The sequence below is a fragment of the Anopheles ziemanni genome, unplaced genomic scaffold (assembly GCF_943734765.1).
Source record: "Anopheles ziemanni unplaced genomic scaffold, idAnoZiCoDA_A2_x.2 U_36, whole genome shotgun sequence".
Classification (NCBI taxonomy): Eukaryota; Metazoa; Arthropoda; class Insecta; order Diptera; family Culicidae; genus Anopheles; species Anopheles ziemanni.
The window spans coordinates 30976-54715 of NW_026689908.1; the positions used below are offsets into that span (position 1 = coordinate 30976).

Genomic DNA, 23740 nt, shown 5'->3' on the forward strand with positions numbered 1-23740 from the left:
AGTCACTTTAAGCACCTTCTAAACCTCATTTTGCATCGTCTCATTCTCTTTAAAGTCACTTTAAGCACCTTCTAAACCTCATTTTGCATCGTCTCATTCTCTTTAAAGTCACCTTAAGCACCTTCTAAAGACCATTTTGCATCGTCTCATTCTCTTTAAAGTCACTTTAAGCACCTTCTAAACACCATTTTGCATCGTCTCATTCTCTTTAAAGTCACTTTAAGCACCTTCTAAACCTCATTTTGCATCGTCTCATTCTCTTTAAAGTCACTTTAAGCACCTTCTAAACCTCATTTTGCATCGTCTCATTCTCTTTAAAGTCACTTTAAGCACCTTCTAAACACCATTTTGCATCGTCTCATTCTCTTTAAAGTCACTTTAAGCACCTTCTAAACCTCATTTTGCATCGTCTCATTCTCTTTAAAGTCACCTTAAGCACCTTCTAAACCTCATTTTGCATCGTCTCATTCTCTTTAAAGTCACTTTAAGCACCTTCTAAACCTCATTTTGCATCGTCTCATTCTCTTTAAAGTCACTTCAAGCACCTTTCAAACCTCATTTTGCATCGTCTCATTCTCTTTAAAGTCACCTTAAGCACCTTCTAAACACCATTTTGCATCGTCTCATTCTCTTTAAAGTCACTTTAAGCACCTTCTAAACCTCATTTTGCATCGTCTCATTCTCTTTAAAGTCACTTTAAGCACCTTCTAAACACCATTTTGCATCGTCTCATTCTCTTTAAAGTCACTTTAAGCACCTTCTAAACACCATTTTGCATCGTCTCATTCTCTTTAAAGTCACCTTAAGCACCTTCTAAACCTCATTTTGCATCGTCTCATTCTCTTTAAAGTCACCTTAAGCACCTTCTAAACACCATTTTGCATCGTCTCATTCTCTTTAAAGTCACTTTAAGCACCTTCTAAACACCATTTTGCATCGTCTCATTCTCTTTAAAGTCACTTTAAGCACCTTCTAAACCTCATTTTGCATCGTCTCATTCTCTTTAAAGTCACTTTAAGCACCTTCTAAACCTCATTTTGCATCGTCTCATTCTCTTTAAAGTCACTTTAAGCACCTTCTAAACCTCATTTTGCATCGTCTCATTCTCTTTAAAGTCACCTTAAGCACCTTCTAAACACCATTTTGCATCGTCTCATTCTCTTTAAAGTCACCTTAAGCACCTTCTAAACCTCATTTTGCATCGTCTCATTCTCTTTAAAGTCACTTTAAGCACCTTCTAAACACCATTTTGCATCGTCTCATTCTCTTTAAAGTCACCTTAAGCACCTTCTAAACCTCATTTTGCATCGTCTCATTCTCTTTAAAGTCACCTTAAGCACCTTCTAAACACCATTTTGCATCGTCTCATTCTCTTTAAAGTCACTTTAAGCACCTTCTAAACACCATTTTGCATCGTCTCATTCTCTTTAAAGTCACCTTAAGCACCTTCTAAACCTCATTTTGCATCGTCTCATTCTCTTTAAAGTCACTTTAAGCACCTTCTAAACCTCATTTTGCATCGTCTCATTCTCTTTAAAGTCACTTCAAGCACCTTTCAAACCTCATTTTGCATCGTCTCATTCTCTTTAAAGTCACCTTAAGCACCTTCTAAACACCATTTTGCATCGTCTCATTCTCTTTAAAGTCACTTTAAGCACCTTCTAAACCTCATTTTGCATCGTCTCATTCTCTTTAAAGTCACTTTAAGCACCTTCTAAACACCATTTTGCATCGTCTCATTCTCTTTAAAGTCACTTTAAGCACCTTCTAAACACCATTTTGCATCGTCTCATTCTCTTTAAAGTCACCTTAAGCACCTTCTAAACCTCATTTTGCATCGTCTCATTCTCTTTAAAGTCACCTTAAGCACCTTCTAAACACCATTTTGCATCGTCTCATTCTCTTTAAAGTCACTTTAAGCACCTTCTAAACACCATTTTGCATCGTCTCATTCTCTTTAAAGTCACTTTAAGCACCTTCTAAACCTCATTTTGCATCGTCTCATTCTCTTTAAAGTCACTTTAAGCACCTTCTAAACCTCATTTTGCATCGTCTCATTCTCTTTAAAGTCACTTTAAGCACCTTCTAAACCTCATTTTGCATCGTCTCATTCTCTTTAAAGTCACCTTAAGCACCTTCTAAACACCATTTTGCATCGTCTCATTCTCTTTAAAGTCACCTTAAGCACCTTCTAAACCTCATTTTGCATCGTCTCATTCTCTTTAAAGTCACTTTAAGCACCTTCTAAACACCATTTTGCATCGTCTCATTCTCTTTAAAGTCACTTTAAGCACCTTCTAAACCTCATTTTGCATCGTCTCATTCTCTTTAAAGTCACCTTAAGCACCTTCTAAACACCATTTTGCATCGTCTCATTCTCTTTAAAGTCACTTTAAGCACCTTCTAAACCTCATTTTGCATCGTCTCATTCTCTTTAAAGTCACTTTAAGCACCTTCTAAACCTCATTTTGCATCGTCTCATTCTCTTTAAAGTCACTTTAAGCACCTTCTAAACCTCATTTTGCATCGTCTCATTCTCTTTAAAGTCACTTTAAGCACCTTCTAAACCTCATTTTGCATCGTCTCATTCTCTTTAAAGTCACATTAAGCACCTTCTAAACACCATTTTGCATCGTCTCATTCTCTTTAAAGTCACTTTAAGCACCTTCTAAACCTCATTTTGCATCGTCTCATTCTCTTTAAAGTCACCTTAAGCACCTTCTAAACACCATTTTGCATCGTCTCATTCTCTTTAAAGTCACTTTAAGCACCATCTAAACACCATTTTGCATCGTCTCATTCACTTTTAAAGCACTTTAAGCACCTTCTAAACACCATTTTGCATCGTCTCATTCTCTTTAAAGTCACTTTAAGCACCTTCTAAACCTCATTTTGCATCGTCTCATTCTCTTTAAAGTCACTTTAAGCACCTTCTAAACCTCATTTTGCATCGTCTCATTCTCTTTAAAGTCACCTTAAGCACCTTCTAAACCTCATTTTGCATCGTCTCATTCTCTTTAAAGTCACTTTAAGCACCTTCTAAACACCATTTTGCATCGTCTCATTCTCTTTAAAGTCACTTTAAGCACCTTCTAAACACCATTTTGCATCGTCTCATTCTCTTTAAAGTCACTTTAAGCACCTTCTAAACCTCATTTTGCATCGTCTCATTCTCTTTAAAGTCACTTTAAGCACCTTCTAAACACCATTTTGCATCGTCTCATTCTCTTTAAAGTCACTTTAAGCACCTTCTAAACACCATTTTGCATCGTCTCATTCTCTTTAAAGTCACCTTAAGCACCTTCTAAACCTCATTTTGCATCGTCTCATTCTCTTTAAAGTCACCTTAAGCACCTCCTAAACACCATTTTGCATCGTCTCATTCTCTTTAAAGTCACTTTAAGCACCTTCTAAACACCATTTTGCATCGTCTCATTCTCTTTAAAGTCACTTTAAGCACCTTCTAAACCTCATTTTGCATCGTCTCATTCTCTTTAAAGTCACTTTAAGCACCTTCTAAACCTCATTTTGCATCGTCTCATTCTCTTTAAAGTCACTTTAAGCACCTTCTAAACACCATTTTGCATCGTCTCATTCTCTTTAAAGTCACTTTAAGCACCTTCTAAACACCATTTTGCATCGTCTCATTCTCTTTAAAGTCACCTTAAGCACCTTCTAAACCTCATTTTGCATCGTCTCATTCTCTTTAAAGTCACCTTAAGCACCTTCTAAACACCATTTTGCATCGTCTCATTCTCTTTAAAGTCACTTTAAGCACCATCTAAACACCATTTTGCATCGTCTCATTCACTTTTAAGGCACTTTAAGCACCTTCTAAACACCATTTTGCATCGTCTCATTCTCTTTAAAGTCACTTTAAGCACCTTCTAAACCTCATTTTGCATCGTCTCATTCTCTTTAAAGTCACTTTAAGCACCTTCTAAACCTCATTTTGCATCGTCTCATTCTCTTTAAAGTCACTTTAAGCACCTTCTAAACCTCATTTTGCATCGTCTCATTCTCTTTAAAGTCACTTTAAGCACCTTCTAAACCTCATTTTGCATCGTCTCATTCTCTTTAAAGTCACTTTAAGCACCTTCTAAACCTCATTTTGCATCGTCTCATTCTCTTTAAAGTCACTTTAAGCACCTTCTAAACCTCATTTTGCATCGTCTCATTCTCTTTAATGTCACCTTAAGCACCTTCTAAACCTCATTTTGCATCGTCTCATTCTCTTTAAAGTCACCTTAAGCACCTTCTAAACACCATTTTGCATCGTCTCATTCTCTTTAAAGTCACTTTAAGCACCTTCTAAACACCATTTTGCATCGTCTCATTCTCTTTAAAGTCACTTTAAGCACCTTCTAAACCTCATTTTGCATCGTCTCATTCTCTTTAAAGTCACCTTAAGCACCTTGTAACTGACGTAGGAAACCTCCTACGCAGCGACCAGCACCGGTGCGGAACCCCGAGCTGGCCAGTTCGAAGATACCAAAGTTTCTTTCTTTAGCCCGGAGGAGCCCTCCGACTAATAACTGAGCCTTCTGATCTTGTTGAAATGCTGCTTTATTGCCTAAATGCTATCCCTTAAATACTAATTTATTGCTGATTCTTCAGCTTCCTATTACATGCGCGTGGCTCCACGCGCCCGGTGATCGCGGCCGTTGCGCGTGGAGGCATCATATTTTGGCCGATCGCGGCCCATCATTCTGGTCCGCCGTTGCGCGTGGAGACATCATATTTTGGCCGATCGCGGCCTTTCATTCTGGTCCGCCGTTGCGCGTGGAGGCGCAATATGAAACTTCCTGGTCGCGACCTTTGCTTGCGCGTGTTGCGTCGGCAACATCCCCGCCCCCGTAACTTCTCGTAGAGGGGTTACAATTGAGATTCTTGTACTTGTGGAATGAACGGGGGAGGGCGTATTGGTAGGTCTCTTTTCAGATTGATTGTACACACTATGGTTAGCGGTATGATGCAGAGAAGGGCTAAGATTCCTACGATTATTAGATAGTCCTTAGTTTTGCTCGACGTTTGTTCGCTTGGGTAGTGAGACGGCAATGTCTTAAGAGGTTTAAAATATGTTTTATATACTTCATTGCTTTTTACCAATACCGATCGTATCTCTATACTTCTAGTTTCTATCTTACATGTAGGTGATAGTGTTATAATAGCTGCGTTGTAAGGCGGAGTAGTAATCGTTCCATTACAATTTAGTAGTATTTCCTGAGGTCGGTCTGCGTAGTAGAGGACCTTATTGGGCTGATTTAGTGGAACGAAGTTTGTAAAGTTAGGTTTTAGGTGGATAGTTGTGCAAAGATTTGTAGATTTCAAATGAAGAAGTACTGCAGCGGCACAGTCCGCTTCCTTGTTGATAATTGTTTTTTCTGATAGGTAGTGCGTAGCGTTAATCCGCTTTATCTTATTCGGGTATACAAAATAATTATTGGTATTAATTGCTATGCGAGTTTTCGCAATGTTAATCATTGTAAGGTTTTTAAAGTTCGGTACGGGGATTATGTCAAATATTTGAAATTTGTCCGTTTCTACTGCTAAGTGTTTCATGTGTAGTATAATTTCCCCCTCTATTAACTCTTTCCCTATCAACGATGCTTGCTCTAATGCGATCTCATGGTCCACGTTAATTCTGATGTCCTTTATTGTGTCTAATTCGCTTAATTGACTTAAAGGATCTATTTTAAGAGATTGATATCTATTCACTATATTTTGTACCAGTGTGATACCTATCATTAACGTTTCTTCTACGAACTTATTTAGCGTCTTCTTCTTACTTTCGTTAGACTCTTTTTTTAACCTTGAAATGCCTTCACTTATCATCAAGATTTTCTCACCCACTTCGCGCATTGCTTGCTTATGCTCCTTATTCTTGTCTTCTAACTTGTTAGCTAATTTGGCCATCTTTTGATCCTGGGTTGATCTCAGCAGAGCGAGTTGTTCGTCTACCTCGTTACCGCCGAAAAGGAAATCTTTTAAGATACCGAACACCCCGCCACTTCGTCTTACTCTTATTTTTATATTTTCCCGTATGAGAGTTACTGCGTAGTCGCACTCTTCATTTAGTGCGCTCCTAAGGCGATGAATCCTCGAGTCGTTATTATCAATAGAATTTAAGACATTATTTATTTCGTTCTGCAACTGCCGAACGATTTGTGAATCGTTCGCTGGGTACATGCGGGTATGAAATTTGGTCTCCCATACCCCTCTGAGATTATTCAATGTTCCTATATGGTCGAAAAAGATACCGGGTTCGGGAATGGGTGTGATCTTTAATGCCGCTATTGCGGTTGCTCCCAGTAACATTAACACCCAGGCACCCATGTTGTTGGTCTAATCTTTCTTCTCTTGGTTGTAGTTCGTTCTCGTAGTTCTTGGGCCTTTGCCTTTATCTTTTCGGTATCAATCGGTTTCTTTTGTCCCCACGCCGGGATATGTTTTCCCCGGTTATCGTTGGGTGGATTCTGTATGTTCTTTTCTTTTACTGATTCTTCCCCCACTGGACCTAAGTCCAATACAGCTAGTTTTATGGCGGGCTTATGGTACTCTGTTGCCCCTACCCTTATTTTTGCTGATCTCACCTGACCGTCTTTCCCCGGGAATATCTCGGTAACTCTTCCTTTCAGCCACTTTCCCGTCCGGCTCTCGTCGGGGAAAACCACAACGTCTCCGACTTTAAGTGGCTTTGTCGGGTCGATCCACTTGTCCCGTTTTGCTAATTTTGGCAGATATTCGTTAATCCAGCGTTCCCAATAGCGACGCGATATGGCTTGAACTGTTTTCCAGTTGTTTCTGTCAACTAACTCCTCAGAAGGTGTTGGCTCAGCTTCCCCGGAGCACCCTATTAAAAAGTGAAATGGTGTCAATGCCTCGTCGTCTTCTTTGCTGATCGGTATGTGGGTCAGCGGCCTATTGTTTATGATATATTCGATTTCGGCTAGAATTGCCCTAAGAACTGGTTCTTTATAGTTTTGATTGCTGGGAAGGAGACTCTTGACCTCCCTTACGATTCTTTCCCAAGCTCCTCCGAAGTGGGGAGCTCCTGGCGGGTTGAAGTTCCATTTTATGCCTTCTACCGCTCCTTGCTCGATGAGTCTCTTCATTTGGTTATTGGCACCAACAAAATTGGTACCGTTGTCACTGTAAATATTCAATATTTTACCTTTTCTGTGTTGCATTGTGCGCAAACACATCAGGAAGGTGTTCGCGCTTATATCGTTAACCAAGTCTAAATACGTAGCGCGTGTTGTTAGGCAAGTAAATACTACCCCCCACCTCTTTTCGGTACGTCTGCCAATCGTTACGTTGAATGGGCCAAAATAGTCAACCCCTGTGTGCGAAAAGGGCTTTTTGAATGCTGCCATTCGACATTCTGGCAGTGAGGCCATCTGTGGTGGTGAAGGCCGGGCCGCTTGGTTTTTGCATTGTTGACATTTTCTGGTAACTTCCTTGAGCGCGGCTCTAAGGTCTATAATCCAGAAACGTTGACGGATCGCTGCTATAACGGCTTCATGTTTTTTATGTAGAAATTTGTTGTGGTAGTAGTTTACGACTAACTCAGTTATCTTGTGTTTCTTAGGGAGGATAATTGGTTTAATTGCTTCCTCCGGCAAGTAGTGCGCCTCCCCCAGGCGACTTCTTACTCGCAATATGCCATCTTCAAGATATGGATTGAGCGACCTGATAGAGCTGTGTCTAGGGATTGGTTTGTTTAATGTTAGGTTGGTCACCTCTTCTTCAAATGATTCCCACTGAGCCTTTTTCAATAATAAGATTTCGGCAGTCGTCCACATTTCGCAATCTAATATTTGCGTGTAAGGTTCACGTTTGACTTTGTGTTGCAGCTTTTTGATATAGCACAGCCAAATCGCTAGCGCCTTTTTCAAGCGCACCCATGAGGAGCACCACTGGATCGAGATGATTTCGAAGTCATCCCTTTTAAATGTTTTGATAACGTGCACCGGCTTGAGGTCTTCATACGTTACGAATGGTTGCGGTTTACGGGGAATGATTTCCTGCTTTAGGAAGGCCGGTCCCTCGAGCCATAGCGACGGGCCCTTTTTCTCTTTCGTAGCTTCGTCAGCGGGATTGCTTCCTGAGGCCACCCATTGCCACTGATTTTTATTTGTGGTCTCTAGAATTTCGCCTATGCGCAGCGCCGTGAATTGTTTGAATTTTCGCGCTTCGCTGCTGATCCACCCAAGCACAGTGGTGGAGTCGGTCCAATAGTACACATCATCGATCGTTATTCTTAATTCCTTTTTAGTGGCTTCGGTGAGCCTGGTGCCTAATACTGCGGCCTGAAGTTCGAGCCGCGGGATAGATAGCGGTTTCTTAGGAGCGACCCTTGATTTGGCGCAGATAATGTTTATGTAAATACCATGCTGGTAGATGCTTCGCAGGTATATTATTGCTGCGAATGCCTTTTCGGAGGCATCGACAAATGTGTGCAGCTCTCTTCGGCAATCCCCCCTTGCCTTTGCATAGGGTCTAGATATTTTGATTTGTTCAACGTCTTTAATCCTGGTTAGCCACCTTTCCCATTGGCCTTGCAAGGCGACTGGGAGTTTGTCGTCCCAGCCTATCATTGATCTCCATAAATCTTGCATGAGAATTTTTGCCTCTGTGGTATAGTGAGCGACTAATCCCAAAGGATCGTATATCTTCATTATGGTCGATAGTACCATTCTTTTGGTGATATCTTTTACGTTGACTTTGGGTAGTTTTAGCACATACCTAAACTCATCGGATTTCCTATCCCATAACAGGCCAAGAACCTTCTCGGAGGTTTGACTGTTGGTTCCGATGTCTAGTAGTGTGTTTTCTGACAGTCTATCTGCAGGAATGGTACTCTCCAGCTCTTTATTGTTGGTAATGAAATTTCGAAGGAAGAAGTTCGCTCTATTGTGGATCTCGCACACCTCCTGAATAGTTCGAACGGCCGTTTCGAGATCTGGAAAGCTGTCCAAGTAATCATCTACATAGTGATTTCGCACTATTGCTTCTGCTGCTTCTGGATATTTTTCTTGGAACAGTTCCGCGTTTTGATTTTTTACATATTGGGCACATGCTGGGGAACACGTGGCCCCGAACATCATGACTTGCATGACGTACACTTGTGGCACCATGTCGGGTGAGCCCCTGAACAAGAATCTTTGGGCGTATTGATCTTCATGCCGTATTTTGATTTGGTGGAACATCTCTTTGATGTCACCTGTGCAGCCAATTGGGTGCTCGCGGAACCTGATCAGCACGCCTATAAGTGAGGTCGTTGCATCTGGTCCGGTTAGTAAGTGTGAGTTAAGAGATTTACCATTGTTCTTTGCCGCAGCGTCAAAGACCAATCTTGGTTTCGGCGGAACTTTGTTGGCGTTTATGGTTGCGAAATGAGGAAGATAGTATATTTTTGGATTATCCTCTAAAAGTTCTTTCACCGTGGCCTTGCGTGCATACCCTTTCGCGACGTAGTCAGCTATTGTTTGATGGTACCATTGTTTCAAGAATTCGTCTTTCTCCATCTTGCGTTCCTGTGACTTTAGTCTCATTACTGCTTGCCCGTAGCTGTTCGGCATTCGGGTTCCTTCTTCGCGCCATAACAGACCGATTTCATATCGGTCGTCACGGTATGCTAATGTTTTTTCCATTATTTCTAAAGCCTTCTTATTTTCGGTTGCAATTGGGGTTTCGCACGGTTTTACCCCGAATCCCTCCGTGGTAAAGAATTCATGCATCATTTTTTCCATCTTCATATGTTCTTCGCTTGCTACATCGGTTATTGTAAAAACGGGGTTAATATTTCTGTCGTTTGCTTGATCACCTCCTATAATTGTCCAACCGAGCCGTGTTTTTTGTGCGATGGGTTGGTTAGGTCGCCCAGATCGATAACTCACGCTTTGGGTGTAAAATGCGTGGGGTATGCCCAACAAGAGTGTTGGCCTTGCATTTTTGTAGCTCGCCAGGTTGATGCGAGAAAAGTGTTTATATGCCCGCTTTAGTGCCTCGGCATCGACTGACTGCATAGGGAGCTCGAGCTTTTGGACCGAGCGAACGTTTGCAATGTCAAAAAGTCGATTGTTTGGACCCTTGATTTTAAATGATACTATTTGACTCGCTGGCTCGCACTGCGTATCGCCGTTTGTCCAGCAGAGTTTTAGCGGTGCCTTGGGTCCCGATACCTTTAACTCTTCTCTGATGTCATTTAGAACGAGACTGGTGCTCGATGCAGGATCTATTAATGCAAATGTTTTAACCTGACCAATTTTTGAATACAGTGTTACGGGAATTATCTGGTAGAATAATTCTTCATTCACTCGGTGGTGATTGATGCGAGCGGAATCGATTTGTGGCGTGTCCTTATATGCATGGAGAATGTTGTGGTGTCTACGACCACACCCTTCTACCCTGCACTGCGGCGGAGCTCTACAATCTCCTGCCTTGTGGTTGTTAAATTTGCAGCAGTTTGCGCAGATTTTATTTTGGTTTACTATGCGCCACCGTTGTTCTACCGATTGGTTTAGTAGTTTTCTGCATTTGGCGGTTTCGTGAGGTTTATTACAAATTAGGCAGGATCGACCTCTTTCAGTTGCGTTGTAGCGAACATGAGCGTACAAGCTCTGTGGTCTCGCTTGCTTCGTAAACCCACCTTCACTTGCGGCTAGCACTGTTGCTAACTCTTCTGAGGGTTCCAGCCATTTGGCCAGATCCGTTAGGGTTAAGTTCGAATGCCCCTCTTCCTCATTGTTTTTGTTTGGAAGTGTGCTTTTTATCCATTCGTGCCGAAGCTCTATGGGTAGTCTAGCAACGAGGTCATTTAGAAGCCTCTGGTCATTTAGATAACTTCCCTGGCCCAGTAGCATCATGTTGTCAATGAGGTTGTGGAGTGCGTTTGTAAACTCCAGAAAATTTGAAGGGCGTTCCATTGTTATGTTCTTTACTGCGAGTAGCTCCCGCAGCAAAGATTTGTAAATGTTTTCCGTGTTCCCATATATCCTCTCGAGCCTAGCCATTATTAGCGGAACATTTGCTGGATTGAGCATCAATCCGCTGACTGCTCGCAGCGCTTCCCCCTTGAGATGTTTTTGCAGTCTGTTTAAATTTTCTAAATTTGAAAATTTTCCGACTCGCGATGTTTCATCATAACTTTGTTTGAATCGCGGCCATACTTTGTAATCTCCCGCAAATTCGGGGAGTTCTATCAAATTTCCTTTTGATGAAGATGGCCACGCTTGCACCATCTTTTCAATGCTCGTGACGAGACGATCAATTTCGGAGGGGGGTTCGGAATCTTTGTTCTTTTCCTTTTTTAGCGTTTCCGTTAATAGTTCTAATTCCCTTTCATGCGGATCTTGTTCGTCTTCGGACGTCTCTTTGGCCCTCTCAATTTCCATGTCCCTTATTATTTTCTCTGCCTTCAAAAGTGCCTGTTGCAATATTTCTTTCTCTTTTTCTGCTTTTTCTTTAGCTTGTTCTGCTTTTTCTTTTGCTAGTTCTGCTTTTTCTTTTGCTATTTCAGCTTTTGCTTTAGCCGCTTCGGCCTTGTCTTTCACCCGTTCGGCCTTTTCTTTTCCCGCCGTTGTATCTTTCAGCAAACGTTCTCCTTGCATCACTGCTTGCCTTAGGGCTTCTGAATTTTGCATGTCCTCCTCACACCTTGGACAAATATAGTCCTTGGGGGCACTTTTCAATCCTAAGCACTCAAGGTGTAACCATCGGTCGCAACATGAGCAAATCGCTAGCTTTCCCCACTCATCTTTGTTGGTACACAACTTACAGTGACCATTAGGATTAGGTTTATACTCCATTTTTAGCTACTTTTGTTACTTACTTTGTTTGCCTCGGAGGTGGTAGTGGCTACGCCAACGCCTTCGCCCGCTGCGCCGGCAATCGTCCGTTTGCTCAGCTCAGCTGATTTCCTCGCGGCGCTCGTATGACTACCCTGCCGCCGCCGTTCCTCTGGGGGTGTCTGCCACGGCTTCCGGGGTTGACTACCTCGTGGTCCGTCCGACCGACTGCTGCGTCCGCCCGTCTCAGGTTTCGTTCGCCTTCCCTCTGGGGTTGTCTTCCACGGCTTCCGGGGTCGGCTGCCTCGTGGTCCGTCCGACCGACTGCCGCGTTCGTCCTTCTCAGGTTTCGTCCACCGTTCACCGACTTCGTCCACCTCCGCGTCGTTCTGCCACCGTCTCTTGTTTTGTTCGACTGTCGATGCGTTTTTCTCTGCTCTCTGTTTTCACTCGCTGTTCACTGCCGCGTATTTGGGTGTTCGCGGCAGCTGTCACAGGTGTTCCGCGCAAGTTGGGAATCGGGTATTGCACGTGATTCCTCTTGGGGACACTTTTGGGTTATCACTTTTTCTTTGTAGTGTTACCTGTGCCCAGCGTTCAACTTCTAATTGCTTCACTTTACTCGTGGTGCACTTTTTATGCTTTGTGCTTCGATTATTTGCGCGCGTTTCTCTTTTTCTCTATGCGCTTCTTCTTCTCTGTGGCACTATGCACTTCTGTTTCTTGGCGTTATGCTTGTTCACGAACTTTTTTCGATCACTGCGCGCGTAGGTTCTTTATTTGTGTGCTTATTTGCGTACTTTTTGTGCACTTCTACTCGAGCGTTTTGTCACCGATCGACACACACTTTTAGATAACGTAAAGAAACTTGGATTCCTCTCTGGAGCCACCATTTGTAACTGACGTAGGAAACCTCCTACGCAGCGACCAGCACCGGTGCGGAACCCCGAGCTGGCCAGTTCGAAGATACCAAAGTTTCTTTCTTTAGCCCGGAGGAGCCCTCCGACTAATAACTGAGCCTTCTGATCTTGTTGAAATGCTGCTTTATTGCCTAAATGCTATCCCTTAAATACTAATTTATTGCTGATTCTTCAGCTTCCTATTACATGCGCGTGGCTCCACGCGCCCGGTGATCGCGGCCGTTGCGCGTGGAGGCATCATATTTTGGCCGATCGCGGCCCATCATTCTGGTCCGCCGTTGCGCGTGGAGACATCATATTTTGGCCGATCGCGGCCTTTCATTCTGGTCCGCCGTTGCGCGTGGAGGCGCAATATGAAACTTCCTGGTCGCGACCTTTGCTTGCGCGTGTTGCGTCGGCAACACACCTTCTAAACACCATTTTGCATCGTCTCATTCTCTTTAAAGTCACTTTAAGCACCTTCTAAACCTCATTTTGCATCGTCTCATTCTCTTTAAAGTCACTTTAAGCACCTTCTAAACACCATTTTGCATCGTCTCATTCTCTTTAAAGTCACTTTAAGCACCTTCTAAAGACCATTTTGCATCGTCTCATTCTCTTTAAAGTCACTTTAAGCACCTTCTAAACACCATTTTGCATCGTCTCATTCTCTTTAAAGTCACTTTAAGCACCTTCTAAACACCATTTTGCATCGTCTCATTCTCTTTAAAGTCACTTTAAGCACCTTCTAAACACCATTTTGCATCGTCTCATTCTCTTTAAAGTCACTTTAAGCACCTTCTAAACCTCATTTTGCATCGTCTCATTCTCTTTAAAGTCACCTTAAGCACCTTCTAAACACCATTTTGCATCGTCTCATTCTCTTTAAAGTCACTTTAAGCACCTTCTAAACCTCATTTTGCATCGTCTCATTCTCTTTAAAGTCACTTTAAGCACCTTCTAAACCTCATTTTGCATCGTCTCATTCTCTTTAAAGTCACTTTAAGCACCTTCTAAACACCATTTTGCATCGTCTCATTCTCTTTAAAGTCACTTTAAGCACCTTCTAAACCTCATTTTGCATCGTCTCATTCTCTTTAAAGTCACTTTAAGCACCTTCTAAACACCATTTTGCATCGTCTCATTCTCTTTAAAGTCACTTTAAGCACCTTCTAAACCTCATTTTGCATCGTCTCATTCTCTTTAAAGTCACTTTAAGCACCTTCTAAACCTCATTTTGCATCGTCTCATTCTCTTTAAAGTCACTTTAAGCACCTTCTAAACCTCATTTTGCATCGTCTCATTCTCTTTAAAGTCACCTTAAGCACCTTCTAAAGACCATTTTGCATCGTCTCATTCTCTTTAAAGTCACTTTAAGCACCTTCTAAACACCATTTTGCATCGTCTCATTCTCTTTAAAGTCACTTTAAGCACCTTCTAAACCTCATTTTGCATCGTCTCATTCTCTTTAAAGTCACTTTAAGCACCTTCTAAACCTCATTTTGCATCGTCTCATTCTCTTTAAAGTCACTTTAAGCACCTTCTAAACACCATTTTGCATCGTCTCATTCTCTTTAAAGTCACTTTAAGCACCTTCTAAACCTCATTTTGCATCGTCTCATTCTCTTTAAAGTCACCTTAAGCACCTTCTAAACCTCATTTTGCATCGTCTCATTCTCTTTAAAGTCACTTTAAGCACCTTCTAAACCTCATTTTGCATCGTCTCATTCTCTTTAAAGTCACTTCAAGCACCTTTCAAACCTCATTTTGCATCGTCTCATTCTCTTTAAAGTCACCTTAAGCACCTTCTAAACACCATTTTGCATCGTCTCATTCTCTTTAAAGTCACTTTAAGCACCTTCTAAACACCATTTTGCATCGTCTCATTCTCTTTAAAGTCACTTTAAGCACCTTCTAAACACCATTTTGCATCGTCTCATTCTCTTTAAAGTCACTTTAAGCACCTTCTAAACCTCATTTTGCATCGTCTCATTCTCTTTAAAGTCACTTTAAGCACCTTCTAAACACCATTTTGCATCGTCTCATTCTCTTTAAAGTCACTTTAAGCACCTTCTAAACACCATTTTGCATCGTCTCATTCTCTTTAAAGTCACCTTAAGCACCTTCTAAACCTCATTTTGCATCGTCTCATTCTCTTTAAAGTCACCTTAAGCACCTTCTAAACACCATTTTGCATCGTCTCATTCTCTTTAAAGTCACTTTAAGCACCTTCTAAACACCATTTTGCATCGTCTCATTCTCTTTAAAGTCACTTTAAGCACCTTCTAAACCTCATTTTGCATCGTCTCATTCTCTTTAAAGTCACTTTAAGCACCTTCTAAACCTCATTTTGCATCGTCTCATTCTCTTTAAAGTCACTTTAAGCACCTTCTAAACCTCATTTTGCATCGTCTCATTCTCTTTAAAGTCACCTTAAGCACCTTCTAAACACCATTTTGCATCGTCTCATTCTCTTTAAAGTCACCTTAAGCACCTTCTAAACCTCATTTTGCATCGTCTCATTCTCTTTAAAGTCACTTTAAGCACCTTCTAAACACCATTTTGCATCGTCTCATTCTCTTTAAAGTCACTTTAAGCACCTTCTAAACCTCATTTTGCATCGTCTCATTCTCTTTAAAGTCACCTTAAGCACCTTCTAAACACCATTTTGCATCGTCTCATTCTCTTTAAAGTCACTTTAAGCACCTTCTAAACCTCATTTTGCATCGTCTCATTCTCTTTAAAGTCACTTTAAGCACCTTCTAAACCTCATTTTGCATCGTCTCATTCTCTTTAAAGTCACTTTAAGCACCTTCTAAACCACATTTTGCATCGTCTCATTCTCTTTAAAGTCACTTTAAGCACCTTCTAAACCTCATTTTGCATCGTCTCATTCTCTTTAAAGTCACTTTAAGCACCTTCTAAACACCATTTTGCATCGTCTCATTCTCTTTAAAGTCACTTTAAGCACCTTCTAAACCTCATTTTGCATCGTCTCATTCTCTTTAAAGTCACCTTAAGCACCTTCTAAACACCATTTTGCATCGTCTCATTCTCTTTAAAGTCACTTTAAGCACCTTCTAAACACCATTTTGCATCGTCTCATTCTCTTTAAAGTCACCTTAAGCACCTTCTAAACACCATTTTGCATCGTCTCATTCTCTTTAAAGTCACTTTAAGCACCTTCTAAACCTCATTTTGCATCGTCTCATTCTCTTTAAAGTCACTTTAAGCACCTTCTAAACCTCATTTATCATCGTCTCATTCTCTTTAAAGTCACTTTAAGCACCTTCTAAACCTCATTTTGCATCGTCTCATTCTCTTTAAAGTCACTTTAAGCACCTTCTAAACCTCATTTTGCATCGTCTCATTCTCTTTAAAGTCACCTTAAGCACCTTCTAAACACCATTTTGCATCGTCTCATTCTCTTTAAAGTCACTTTAAGCACCTTCTAAACACCATTTTGCATCGTCTCATTCTCTTTAAAGTCACTTTAAGCACCTTCTAAACCTCATTTTGCATCGTCTCATTCTCTTTAAAGTCACCTTAAGCACCTTTCAAACACCATTTTGCATCGTCTCATTCTCTTTAAAGTCACTTTATGCACCTTCTAAACCTCATTTTGCATCGTCTCATTCTCTTTAAAGTCACCTTAAGCACCTTCTAAACCTCATTTTGCATCGTCTCATTCTCTTTAAAGTCACCTTAAGCACCTTCTAAACCTCATTTTGCATCGTCTCATTCTCTTTAAAGTCACTTTAAGCACCTTCTAAACACCATTTTGCATCGTCTCATTCTCTTTAAAGTCACCTTAACCACCTTCTAAACACCGTTTTGCATCGTCTCATTCTCTTTAAAGTCACTTTAAGCACCTTCTAAACACCATTTTGCATCGTCTCATTCTCTTTAAAGTCACTTTAAGCACCTTCTAAACCTCATTTTGCATCGTCTCATTCTCTTTAAAGTCACTTTAAGCACCTTCTAAACCTCATTTTGCATCGTCTCATTCTCTTTAAAGTCACCTTAAGCACCTTCTAAACCTCATTTTGCATCGTCTCATTCTCTTTAAAGTCACCTTAAGCACCTTCTAAACACCATTTTGCATCGTCTCATTCTCTTTAAAGTCACTTTAAGCACCTTCTCAACACCATTTTGCATCGTCTCATTCTCTTTAAAGTCACTTTAAGCACCTTCTAAACCTCATTTTGCATCGTCTCATTCTCTTTAAAGTCACCTTAAGCACCTTCTAAACACCATTTTGCATCGTCTCATTCTCTTTAAAGTCAATTTAAGCACCTTCTAAACCTCATTTTGCATCGTCTCATTCTCTTTAAAGTCACCTTAAGCACCTTCTAAAGACCATTTTGCATCGTCTCATTCTCTTTAAAGTCACCTTAAGCACCTTCTAAACACCATTTTGCATCGTCTCATTCTCTTTAAAGTCACTTTAAGCACCTTCTAAACCTCATTTTGCATCGTCTCATTCTCTTTAAAGTCACTTTAAGCACCTTCTAAACACCATTTTGCATCGTCTCATTCTCTTTAAAGTCACTTTAAGCACCTTCTAAACCTCATTTTGCATCGTCTCATTCTCTTTAAAGTCACCTTAAGCACCTTCTAAACCTCATTTTGCATCGTCTCATTCTCTTTAAAGTCACCTTAAGCACCTTCTAAACCTCATTTTGCATCGTCTCATTCTCTTTAAAGTCACTTTAAGCACATTGTAAACCTCATTTATCATCGTCTCATTCTCTTTAAAGTCACTTTAAGCACATTGTAAACCTCATTTATCATCGTCTCATTCTCTTTAAAGTCACTTTAAGCACATTGTAAACCTCATTTATCATCGTCTCATTCTCTTTAAAGTCACTTTAAGCACCTTCTAAACCTCATTTTGCATCGTCTCATTCTCTTTAAAGTCACTTTAAGCACCTTCTAAACCTCATTTTGCATCGTCTCATTCTCTTTAAAGTCACTTTAAGCACCTTCTAAACACCATTTTGCATCGTCTCATTCTCTTTAAAGTCACTTTAAGCACCTTCTAAACCTCATTTTGCATCGTCTCATTCTCTTTAAAGTCACCTTAAGCACCTTCTAAACCTCATTTTGCATCGTCTCATTCTCTTTAAAGTCACTTTAAGCACCTTCTAAACCTCATTTTGCATCGTCTCATTCTCTTTAAAGTCACTTTAAGCACCTTCTAAACCTCATTTTGCATCGTCTCATTCTCTTTAAAGTCACTTTAAGCACCTTCCAAACCTCATTTTGCATCGTCTCATTCTCTTTAAAGTCACTTTAAGCACCTTCTAAACACCATTTTGCATCGTCTCATTCTCTTTAAAGTCACTTTAAGCACCTTCTAAACACCATTTTGCATCGTCTCATTCTCTTTAAAGTCACTTTAAGCACCTTCTAAACCTCATTTTGCATCGTCTCATTCTCTTTAAAGTCACTTTAAGCACCTTCTAAACCTCATTTTGCATCGTCTCATTCTCTTTAAAGTCACTTTAAGCACCTTCTAAACCTCATTTTGCATCGTCTCATTCTCTTTAAAGTCACTTTAAGCACCTTCTAAACTTCATTTTGCATCGTCTCATTCTCTTTAAAGTCACTTTAAGCACCTTCTAAACCTCATTTTGCATCGTCTCATTCTCTTTAAAGTCACTTTAAGCACCTTCTAAACACCATTTTGCATCGTCTCATTCTCTTTAAAGTCACTTTAAGCACCTTCTAAACCTCATTTTGCATCGTCTCATTCTCTTTAAAGTCACTTTAAGCACCTTCTAAACCTCATTTTGCATCGTCTCATTCTCTTTAAAGTCACTTTAAGCACCTTCTAAAGACCATTTTGCATCGTCTCATTCTCTTTAAAGTCACTTTAAGCACCTTCTAAACCTCATTTTGCATCGTCTCATTCTCTTTAAAGTCACTTTAAGCACCTTCTAAACCTCATTTTGCATCGTCTCATTCTCTTTAAAGTCACTTTAAGCACCTTCTAAACACCATTTTGCATCGTCTCATTCTCTTTAAAGTCACTTTAAGCACCTTCTAAACCTCATTTTGCATCGTCTCATTCTCTTTAAAGTCACCTTAAGCACCTTTTAAACCTCATTTTGCATCGTCTCATTCTCTTTAAAGTCACCTTAAGCACCTTCTAAACACCATTTTGCATCGTCTCATTCTCTTTAAAGTCACTTTAAGCACCTTCTAAACACCATTTTGCATCGTCTCATTCTCTTTAAAGTCACTTTAAGCACCTTCTAAACCTCATTTTGCATCGTCTCATTCTCTTTAAAGTCACTTTAAGCACCTTCTAAACACCATTTTGCATCGTCTCATTCTCTTTAAAGTCACTTTAAGCACCTTCTAAACCTCATTTTGCATCGTCTCATTCTCTTTAAAGTCACTTTAAGCACCTTCTAAACACCATTTTGCATCGTCTCATTCTCTTTAAAGTCACTTTAAGCACCTTCTAAACACCATTTTGCATCGTCTCATTCTCTTTAAAGTCACCTTAAGCACCTTCTAAACCTCATTTTGCATCGTCTCATTCTCTTTAAAGTCACCTTAAGCACCTTCTAAACCTCATTTTGCATCGTCTCATTCTCTTTAAAGTCACTTTAAGCACCTTCTAAACCTCATTTTGCATCGTCTCATTCTCTTTAAAGTCACCTTAAGCACCTTCTAAACACCATTTTGCATCGTCTCATTCTCTTTAAAGTCACCTTAAGCACCTTCTAAACCTCATTTTGCATCGTCTCATTCTCTTTAAAGTCACCTTAAGCACCTTCTAAACACCATTTTGCATCGTCTCATTCTCTTTAAAGTCACTTTAAGCACCTTCTAAACACCATTTTGCATCGTCTCATTCTCTTTAAAGTCACTTTAAGCACCTTCTAAACCTCATTTTGCATCGTCTCATTCTCTTTAAAGTCACTTTATGCACCTTCTAAACACCATTTTGCATCGTCTCATTCTCTTTAAAGTCACTTTAAGCACCTTCTAAACCTCATTTTGCATCGTCTCATTCTCTTTAAAGTCACTTTAAGCACCTTCTAAACACCATTTTGCATCGTCTCATTCTCTTTAAAGTCACTTTAAGCACCTTCTAAACCTCATTTTGCATCGTCTCATTCTCTTTAAAGTCACTTTAAGCACCTTCTAAACCTCATTTTGCATCGTCTCATTCTCTTTAAAGTCACCTTAAGCACCTTCTAAACACCATTTTGCATCGTCTCATTCTCTTTAAAGTCACTTTAAGCACCTTCTAAACACCATTTTGCATCGTCTCATTCTCTTTAAAGTCACCTTAAGCACCTTCTAAACACCATTTTGCATCGTCTCATTCTCTTTAAAGTCACTTTAAGCACCTTCTAAACCTCATTTTGCATCGTCTCATTCTCTTTAAAGTCACCTTAAGCACCTTCTAAACCTCATTTTGCATCGTCTCATTCTCTTTAAAGTCACTTTAAGCACCTTCTAAACCTCATTTTGCATCGTCTCATTCTCTTTAAAGTCACTTTAAGCACCTTCTAAACACCATTTTGCATCGTCTCATTCTCTTTAAAGTCACTTTAAGCACCTTCTAAACACCATTTTGCATCGTCTCATTCTCTTTAAAGTCACTTTAAGCACCTTCTAAACACCATTTTGCATCGTCTCATTCTCTTTAAAGTCACTTTAAGCACCTTCTAAACCTCATTTTGCATCGTCTCATTCTCTTTAAAGTCACTTTAAGCACCTTCTAAACACCATTTTGCATCGTCTCATTCTCTTTAAAGTCACTTTAAGCACCTTCTAAACACCATTTTGCATCGTCTCATTCTCTTTAAAGTCACCTTAAGCACCTTCTAAACCTCATTTTGCATCGTCTCATTCTCTTTAAAGTCACCTTAAGCACCTTCTAAACACCATTTTGCATCGTCTCATTCTCTTTAAAGTCACTTTAAGCACCTTCTAAACCTCATTTTGCATCGTCTCATTCTCTTTAAAGTCACTTTAAGCACCTTCTAAACCTCATTTTGCATCGTCTCATTCTCTTTAAAGTCACCTTAAGCACCTTCTAAACACCATTTTGCATCGTCTCATTCTCTTTAAAGTCACCTTAAGCACCTTCTAAACCTCATTTTGCATCGTCTCATTCTCTTTAAAGTCACTTTAAGCACCTTCTAAACACCATTTTGCATCGTCTCATTCTCTTTAAAGTCACTTTAAGCACCTTCTAAACCTCATTTTGCATCGTCTCATTCTCTTTAAAGTCACCTTAAGCACCTTCTAAACACCATTTTGCATCGTCTCATTCTCTTTAAAGTCACTTTAAGCACCTTCTAAACCTCATTTTGCATCGTCTCATTCTCTTTAAAGTCACCTTAAGCACCTTCTAAACACCATTTTGCATCGTCTCATTCTCTTTAAAGTCACATTAAGCACCTTCTAAACACCATTTTGCATCGTCTCATTCTCTTTAAAGTCACCTTAAGCACCTTCTAAACACCATTTTGCATCGTCTCATTCTCTTTAAAGTCACTTTAAGCACCTTCTAAACCTCATTTTGCATCGTCTCATTCTCTTTAAAGTCACTTTAAGCACCTTCTAAACCTCATTTTGCATCGTCTCATTCTCTTTAAAGTCACCTTAAGCACCTTCTAAACACCATTTTGCATCGTCTCATTCTCTTTAAAGTCACTTTAAGCACCTTCTAAACACCATTTTGCATCGTCTCATTCTCTTTAAAGTCACTTTAAGCACCTTCTAAACCTCATTTTGCATCGTCTCATTCTCTTTAAAGTCACTTTAAGCACCTTCTAAACACCATTTTGCATCGTCTCATTCTCTTTAAAGTCACTTTAAGCACCTTCTAAACCTCATTTTGCATCGTCTCATTCTCTTTAAAGTCACCTTAAGCACCTTTCAAACACCATTTTGCATCGTCTCATTCTCTTTAAAGTCACTTTAAGCACCTTCTAAACCTCATTTTGCATCGTCTCATTCTCTTTAAAGTCACTTTAAGCACCTTCTAAACCTCATTTTGCATCGTCTCATTCTCTTTAAAGTCACCTTAAGCACCTTCTAAACCTCATTTTGCATCGTCTCATTCTCTTTAAAGTCACTTTAAGCACCTTCTAAACACCATTTTGCATCGTCTCATTCTCTTTAAAGTCACCTTAAGCACCTTCTAAACACCATTTTGCATCGTCTCATTCTCTTTAAAGTCACTTTAAGCACCTTCTAAACACCATTTTGCATCGTCTCATTCTCTTTAAAGTCACTTTAAGCACCTTCTAAACCTCATTTTGCATCGTCTCATTCTCTTTAAAGTCACTTTAAGCACCTTCTAAACCTCATTTTGCATCGTCTCATTCTCTTTAAAGTCACCTTAAGCACCTTCTAAACCTCATTTTGCATCGTCTCATTCTCTTTAAAGTCACCTTAAGCACCTTCTAAACCTCATTTTGCATCGTCTCATTCTCTTTAAAGTCACTTTAAGCACCTTCTAAACACCATTTTGCATCGTCTCATTCTCTTTAAAGTCACTTTAAGCACCTTCTAAACCTCATTTTGCATCGTCTCATTCTCTTTAACGTCACTTTAAGCACCTTCTAAACACCATTTTGCATCGTCTCATTCTCTTTAAAGTCACTTTAAGCACCTTCTAAACCTCATTTTGCATCGTCTCATTCTCTTTAAAGTCACCTTAAGCACCTTCTAAACACCATTTTGCATCGTCTCATTCTCTTTAAAGTCACTTTAAGCACCTTCTAAACACCATTTTGCATCGTCTCATTCTCTTTAAAGTCACCTTAAGCACCTTCTAAACACCATTTTGCATCGTCTCATTCTCTTTAAAGTCACCTTAAGCACCTTCTAAACACCATTTTGCATCGTCTCATTCTCTTTAAAGTCACCTTAAGCACCTTCTAAACCTCATTTTGCATCGTCTCATTCTCTTTAACGTCACTTTAAGCACCTTCTAAACACCATTTTGCATCGTCTCATTCTCTTTAAAGTCACCTTAAGCACCTTCTAAACACCATTTTGCATCGTCTCATTCGCTTTAAAGTCACTTTAAGCACCTTCTAAACCTCATTTTGCATCGTCTCATTCTCTTTAAAGTCACCTTAAGCACCTTCTAAACCTCATTTTGCATCGTCTCATTCTCTTTAAAGTCACCTTAAGCACCTTCTTAACCTCATTTTGCATCGTCTCATTCTCTTTAAAGTCACCTTAAGCACCTTCTAAACCTCATTTTGCATCGTCTCATTCTCTTTAAAGTCACTTTAAGCACCTTCTAAACACCATTTTGCATCGTCTCATTCTCTTTAAAGTCACTTTAAGCACCTTCTAAACCTCATTTTGCATCGTCTCATTCTCTTTAAAGTCACCTTAAGCACCTTCTAAACCTCATTTTGCATCGTCTCATTCTCTTTAAAGTCACTTTAAGCACCTTCTAAACACCATTTTGCATCGTCTCATTCTCTTTAAAGTCACCTTAAGCACCTTCTAAACACCATTTTGCATCGTCTCATTCTCTTTAAAGTCACTTTAAGCACCTTCTAAACACCATTTTGCATCGTCTCATTCTCTTTAAAGTCACTTTAAGCACCTTCTAAACCTCATTTTGCATCGTCTCATTCTCTTTAAAGTCACTTTAAGCACCTTCTAAACCTCATTTTGCATCGTCTCATTCTCTTTAAAGTCACCTTAAGCACCTTCTAAACCTCATTTTGCATCGTCTCATTCTCTTTAAAGTCACCTTAAGCACCTTCTAAACCTCATTTTGCATCGTCTCATTCTCTTTAAAGTCACCTTAAGCACCTTCTAAACCTCATTTTGCATCGTCTCATTCTCTTTAAAGTCACCTTAAGCACCTTCTAAACACCATTTTGCATCGTCTCATTCTCTTTAAAGTCACCTTAAGCACCTTCTAAACACCATTTTGCATCGTCTCATTCTCTTTAAAGTCACCTTAAGCACCTTCTAAACCTCATTTTGCATCGTCTCATTCTCTTTAAAGTCACCTTAAGCACCTTCTAAACACCATTTTGCATC

The 23740-nt window shown here is 39.9% G+C and overlaps 1 protein-coding gene across 1 annotated transcript; it reads right to left on the minus strand.

Annotated features, from left to right (window-relative positions):
• Nucleotides 1-7655: 7655 nt before the first annotated feature.
• LOC131292795 (uncharacterized) lies at nt 7656-9557 on the minus strand (the record flags this gene model as incomplete). Its single annotated transcript, XM_058320877.1, has 2 exons — nt 8749-9557; nt 7656-8358 (listed from the first exon to the last, which is right to left on the minus strand). Coding segments are annotated over exons 1-2 (1512 nt in total), but the record flags the coding sequence as incomplete, so codon positions are not given.
• Between the last annotated feature and the right edge of the window lie 14183 nt (nt 9558-23740).